Source organism: Podarcis erhardii (genome assembly GCF_964252035.2).
Source record: "Podarcis erhardii genome assembly, chromosome: 7".
In the NCBI taxonomy this organism is placed as follows: Eukaryota; Metazoa; Chordata; class Lepidosauria; order Squamata; family Lacertidae; genus Podarcis; species Podarcis erhardii.
The window spans coordinates 7,714,041-7,720,535 of record NC_138511.1 but is presented as its reverse complement, the minus strand read 5'-3'; the positions used below and the strand labels follow the sequence as shown (position 1 = coordinate 7,720,535).

Here is a 6,495-nt window from a genome sequence, read left to right as displayed (position 1 = left end):
AATGACTTCTTTTCTCCAAAACTAATTTTCTTATCCTGATTAAATATATGCACTATTAGGTGATAGTGAATCTAGCCGTTACAATACTGTTTAATTTCTTCATACAATTTGATTTTTAATTGGTCCTGTTCTACCTTTATTAATTGTTGCTAAGTTCCCCAATTTGTGTCCATGTTTGTCTTTTTTACCGTTATCATCTCCACTGGGGATACCCACCAGGGTATTTTGGGCTCTAATAGTCTGTGGTACTTATCCCAGACCTTGTATAATGAAATTCTGACTATATGATTTAAAAAGTCCTTATGCACTGCCACTTTGTTGTATGTTAGGTAGGCGTGCCATCCAAACCTCGTATTCCAACCTTCTAAATCTAATATATCAGCCTTCTTCAAGAAGGTGGGGTTGTTTTAAATGATTGTTAAATGTGTTATGTTGATTTAGATTTTGTATTTGTGGGCTGGAGTGTTGTTTCAGTGCTCTTGTATTGTTTATTAGTGTGCATACATTAGTCTTGTGGCTCTTTTTAGTATGTTTTTATTATTTTAATTTATATTATGTTCTGATATTTTTATTATGAATTTTGTGCAGTGATTATTCTTATTATGTATTTTGTGCTTCGTATACTTGGTGTTGTGAACCACCCTGAGATTCAAAATCAAAAAAATCAACAATCCAAAACAACATCAACCAGAAACACAACAACAACAAAAAGGTTTCCTACCGCTGTGTACGGAAGGTCGTGAGGGCAGCACCACTCCTCTTGGGCCATCCTGATGGTGCTGATGTTCCTGGCGCTGGTCCAGACTGGATCCCGCGGAGAGCAGAAGATGGTATCACTGCAGCACAACTGTGATGTTACGTTGCCTTGGCCTGGCGCAACTCCGGATGTTCTGTCAGGAGGAGAAAGAGGCTCCTTGAGAAACGTCCCCTCCAGACATTCCACCAGGTGTCCCAATAGCCCACCAGATGCCTCACTCACCTGGCATGCAGCTCAGGAAGTCCTGCGGGTAAGGTTCCCTGTGAACGCAGTGGAGCAGCCTCCTCAAAAAGCGCTGGACCCTGCCTTTCTTCCGATGTTTATAGGCCCGCTGCATGATGTTCAGGCAGCTCCTCCCTGTCTGCCTGAGCCCTTCTTCCTCGTGCTGCTGCATCTCTTCCAGCCCTGAGGGGCAAGGGAGAAAGGTTGAGCAAGGCGGAGATACACAGGAAAAGAGCCATCCATCAACAATATGAAAACAGCCGTCAGGGGAGTTTGTGTGTGAGAGAGAGCAGTGAAGTCACATGCCAATTCTCTTTGCATGTTCATCTTGTGGCACCTCTGTCTGAACATACATCTGAGAATTTGCCTTCCCCTGAAGACCTTTCTCAGCAGAAGCATCCCTCCCTGCCCTCCGTACGTCTCACTCACATGTTCCATAGGATGCCATGTCGTGATGGTGGATGAAACTGGCATCCCGGAAAGCCAGATGACCTAGAGAGAGAAAGAGGCAAGAAAAGGGACGTCATCTCGGTGCAAAGCAAGTGGAGACAGAGGCAGCTCGGCAGGAGGACAGGTATGCTCTAGAGGTCTCCACGCTCACTCAGAGCAAGATCTGGGCGCAGATGGAGGCCTACCTAGCAGGTGGCCTGGGGGCATGTCCATCCTCCCTGCCATCGTTACCAATACGTTTCTGTCCATCCCTACCAGGGAAGAACATTGCTTGACTTACCCAGAAGCAGAGCTGCCACCCTGGAGACTGATGGCAGCCTGTTGGCGGACGGCTTCGTACATGTCAAGGCAGCACTCCGAAGGATGTCCTTGCTGAAGGTCTTGCTCTGTGGGCAAAGACAAAGGAGAATTGGCATCAGAGAGGCTTGAGAGTGCGGCAGAAGAGCCTTGCAGTCCCAGAGACATGCCTGGGCAAAGCTGCCAACAAAGCAGAGGGACCTTACCAGATGCTTGGCAGCCTGGTGGAGAGCAAAGTGGAGGCTAAATTTGTTGGAACGAGCCCACCACTTCACTTGTGGGGCTAGATGGCAAAGAGCCCTCCTTGCGGCCTGCAACACAAGAAGAGAAGAGGGTTACAAATTGCGGTACATAGTCTCGTAAGCTCCTGAGAACAATCCCTCCCTCCTACTGTGTAAGTCCACCTCTTTGGCCCTCACCTTGGCCACCACGTCCTCGTCTTCGAGGTGAATGAGGACCACAACCAGTTCGTGAATGGCTTCCTCTTCTGTTGTTGTTATGGGAAGCCTTTGGTCTCTCACCCAGCCCCGAAGCAGCCCCAGATGTTCGATGGCTGATGCCCGGACGGAGGCTTCCTCCTGTAGGCAGAAAATATCAGAGGTTGTGTTTCTCAGCAGATCACCTTCCTTTCTCCTGCCCACTGGGGTGTTTTGAGGCTGCTCAGCCCCCTATCCTCCTCCTGGGGGAGACTGGGGGCAGGGGTGGCTCTCCCCCTGAGATTTCCAGGCAGGCTTCCAAGAGAAGGTGCTCCAGAGGAACACCCTCCTGAAGCCAGAACATCTCCGCTGCATGCCAGTCTAAACCCCACCCTTCCTCTTCCAAAGCATTCCTCCTCCACCGGGTGTGATGTCATGTTTTCCCTAACACTCACATGGGCAGCCAGACCGCAGTAGGTTGCTGCCAGCATCTTCAGGTCTTCCTCTCCCAGCTCCCTGGAATGGTAGGCTTGGTCTACTAGCTCTATCAACTCTGGGAGGACATCGGCTTCTGCAGAAGGGAGGGAATCCAGCAGCAAGAGCCGCAGAAGCGAAGGGTCCTACACAAAAGAGAGAATCTTTTCAAAGGTCTGAAAGGCCTCACGCCTTTTAGCACAGGCCCTTCAGTATTGTGCCAGCAAAAGAGTGCTGGACCATGATTAGAATCGAGATCTGTACCCCCCCCCTCCCTCCCTCCCTCCCTCCCTCTGAGCATCACTTGCCATGTCAGAGTCCAGAAGCAGGGATATCCCTCTGACGCTGAGCTTCCGGACTTGCAGGTGGTCGTGTTCCAGCCAGTTGAGGAGCTGCTCCAGTGTATCTTCACAGGGATAGACCTCCAGACGGCAGCTGAGCAGCTAAAGAGGCCCAAAAAGAAAGAAACACTTCAGTGATGAGAGGCTGAGGCAGGTTCTCCTTTTACCCACCATTTGCAATTCTGCACAGAGCAAACCCACTGAAGTGAATGCACCAAAGTTTGTCATGTACATCAAATCCAATGGGTCTACTCTGAGGAGCACTAAAACAGGCAACAGTCCGTAGGCTCAAAGCAGCCCAACACTTGGCAGAAACCAAGCCAGGACCTCCTTGCTGCACCCATTTCCTCCCGCGTCAGTCCCCCTCACCTCGATGTAGATAGCTGCCGCGACTTGTGGCATTCCGGCAAACTCCTGGTCCTCGAGAGCAGCGATGATGCTTTCCACCATGGGAGGGATCCACCAGCGTCGCTTTCCGACAGCTCTGAAATGGAGAAACAGATCTTGGTAAGGAAGGCAAAGACACCGCAGGAAGCAAACAGGGGCACAGTCCGATCCCGTGCCTTCAGCTCCATTTGCCAGACCACTGGGGAAGGTCACCGCGTTCTTCCTCTTACCTCACCATGGCAGACAACCCCTGGCTGAAAGTCTCCCGGCAGAAAAGTTGGTCAACGATGGCCGCCTCCACTTGCTCTCCAGTGGTGCCAAGAAGGAGGTGCAGAACTTCCTTAGCCCCTCTGCAACAAAAGCAAGGCCAGTTTTACCAGGAGGGTCATTGCCACACACTCAAATTCCTTCCCCATCCCTCCTCCCTAGCAGCCACCTGAAGGAGAGCCTCCCTTGCAAAACCAAGCTGGACAGGAAACCCCCCGAGGCTGAAGGGGAAAGGACTCCATTGGTCCCTTTGCAACACACTACTCACCCGAGGAATTCCTGGTCGTAATGGAAGTTCATAACCATCCCCAGGAGAGCGATGAGCAGCTGTGGGAAGTTCTGGCGCACAGCTGCCTTGTAGTCCTCCATCCTGAGGATGGCGTGCAACAGGCTGGTGAGATGTTGCTGGAAGAGAGAGGGGTGCAAGTCACTTTCTCTGCTTTCCTGCAGAATACAGGAATCCCTAGATATTACCCTAGGAAGAAGGAAGCCAGAAAGCAGGTGGTCCTTACCACTTCGGTGGCAGATTCCGCCAAGGGGCTTTCGTAAAGCTGCTTGGCCGTAAGATGGATCAGTTGTTCTGGGTCGGCCGATGCTAACACCTCCTTCCACACTCTCTCGCAGTCTCTGTGAATGCAAAAACAAGAGCAATGGTCAGCTTCAAGTCCTCTGCTTGCTGCCATGCTCCAGAGAGAGGAAATGGCAGCAAGGGCTTTCTGAGCAAGCCCTGCAGCTTGCCAACCTCCCCCTTAGCCCAGTAGAACCTGGAGGGCTCCATACCCGAAAGGAAACTGGAGGAGATATTCAACCACTGTCGCCAGGTGGTGGTGCGACAAGATGGACAAAGCGAAGACGGCCATGCTTCTGCCTTGCACTCTAGGCCCCTGGCTGATCTTATAGAAGGCCTCCAGCAGCACCTTCACCTGTCAGAGAAAAGGAGAGAGTTGCTTGGAGAGTACAAGGAAGTGGGGCTGTCTGCAGGTGGATCCCTCCATCCCTCATTGAAAGAGGGACCCTTGACCTGTGCCACCACAGCCATCTTCCTTCCAAGGTACCACTCAGGGTCCTTGGAAGTATTGAACCCAGGCAGCTCCAGGGCGCCAGTTCCCCTATCCATTGTGGGCCAAGAGAAGAAGCTTGCCAGTCTACTCCCAGAAGGAGGAGGATTCCCCATCCCTGAATCCATGTTTCTCAGGACCCTTGGCTGCGGTTCTTGTCCTGACATTGCCAGGCCCCTCTCAACTAACATGTGTCCTGGCCACCCAATGGCATGAGGTGGCCTCCCCTACACCAAAGCAGAGAATCTTCTTCTCTCCTACCTTTGCAGATGCCTTACCTCCACTTTTGTGCCGCCAAACTGCTTGATGAATTCTTGCAGTAAGTGGGAGATATCCAGTGGGTTGAAGCTGCTCTCGACAACCAGGTCTCTGGCCAGGAAGCACATGGCCTCCAAGAGCTGCTCCGCGGGGAGAAAAGCGCCAAAGACCTGAAGCAAGAGAGGGAGGTCAGAGATGCCCACAGGGCAGGGCTGGGGAGCAGAAAGCCCAGGTGCTGCCTCTGCGGAACCTAGAACACGTGGCTTGAGAGACAGCGACTTACCCTGGCAAGAGAGTAACAATTATTCACGAACAGTTCAGGAACCGGTCCTCCGGTGGATCTGAGGACCTTCTCAGCTCTGGTGATAAGTGTTCGGTTCCATGATGTTCGTGGCAGCATCTCTGCAAAGGAAAGCCAAAGGGTTAGTTTGGGTCTTGCTCACCCCCACCCCATGCTGGGATACATTCTTCTAGACTTACCTTCGTTGTGCCGCAGGATGGGCAGAAGATGGCAGAGAGCCTCTGCTGCCCGCTGCCTGCTCTCCGGGTCCGGATCCAATGCACAAAGGCAGGAAATCGCCACCAGTTGGCCAAAGGAGGGTGCAGGAACCGCTACCGATGGCTGAGAAGAAACCCAGAGAAGGGACTGATAAGCAACCCATCACCATTTTTCCTATAACATTTTTATTAAATCTTCCAAACATTCCAAAACATTTAGCATCCTCTACAGAAAAAAATCCAGTTCTTTTTGACTTCCCACCCCTCTTTTCCTAATGTTTGCTTTTTTCTTCTTTTCTCAGCCATTTTACTCACTATGGCCCAGCTCTGTTCTCCAAATTGAGTATGTGCTGGGATGCCTGATTGTCCCTTGGGCACCTTGCAGGGTGGGCCCAGAAGCAGCAGCCTGAAGGCCTTGACAGCCCTGCATGGTTGCAATGTTTCCCTTCAGTAAAGCCACTTCTGAGCTGGAAAGGAGGTGGGGTTGTGGGCTTCATGCCCTCCCCCTACGTACTTGGGGGCTGGCTTGCAGCCCCCGCAACAGCAGGGAATCCTCTGGCACGTCACCTCCCTTGCCAGCCAATCAGCTGGCCCGGGAGGTGTGGCCAGCGCTATTTAGGGCCGGCGCGCCTGAGGATTTCCCTTTTTCGGACTTCTGGGTTAGCGCCATTGGCAATGGCGGAATTCCTCTGATCCAGAGGAACCTGCTCCGCAACAATCGGGTCTTGCTGCCGCGGTGAAGGCGGAGACCCTTTAAAAATCCCAGGTGGAGGAAGCCTGGGAATGTGGGATTCGGCTGACACCAGGAGCGCCCCCCCCCACGCAAGGAAACCCCTTTTTCGGGGATCCGAAGTGACGTGGGGTGAGCGGGGTGTTTTGAATCGACCACTATTTTTACGGAGTGAAGCTACACAGCCATTGCCGGAGAGCGCTGACTTTTTCCTGTGGACAATTGGACTCTAAACAAGTACCCGTGAGTAGAACAGAAAATTGGGCTAAGAAACATTTTAATTTGGCACTCAAGCGGGAAGGTCCTAAACAGGAAGTCCGCCTTCCGCTTTTGTAAATAG

The 6,495-nt window shown here is 51.9% G+C and overlaps 1 protein-coding gene across 1 annotated transcript; it reads right to left on the bottom strand.

Moving 5' to 3' along the window:
• Window positions 1-560: 560 nt before the first annotated feature.
• LOC309345421 (maestro heat-like repeat family member 5) lies at window positions 561-5,295 on the bottom strand. Its single transcript, XM_081868474.1, has 15 exons — window positions 5,211-5,295; window positions 4,948-5,097; window positions 4,392-4,534; window positions 4,124-4,238; window positions 3,880-4,016; window positions 3,575-3,694; window positions 3,327-3,441; window positions 2,925-3,059; window positions 2,598-2,762; window positions 2,146-2,304; window positions 1,933-2,037; window positions 1,710-1,815; window positions 1,409-1,471; window positions 980-1,162; window positions 561-890 (listed from the first exon to the last, which is right to left on the bottom strand). Exons 2-15 carry the CDS (start codon window positions 5,053-5,055, stop codon window positions 856-858), a joined length of 1,689 nt encoding a protein of 562 aa, XP_081724600.1. The 5' UTR covers window positions 5,056-5,097; window positions 5,211-5,295; the 3' UTR covers window positions 561-855.
• Window positions 5,296-6,495: the final 1,200 nt, after the last annotated feature.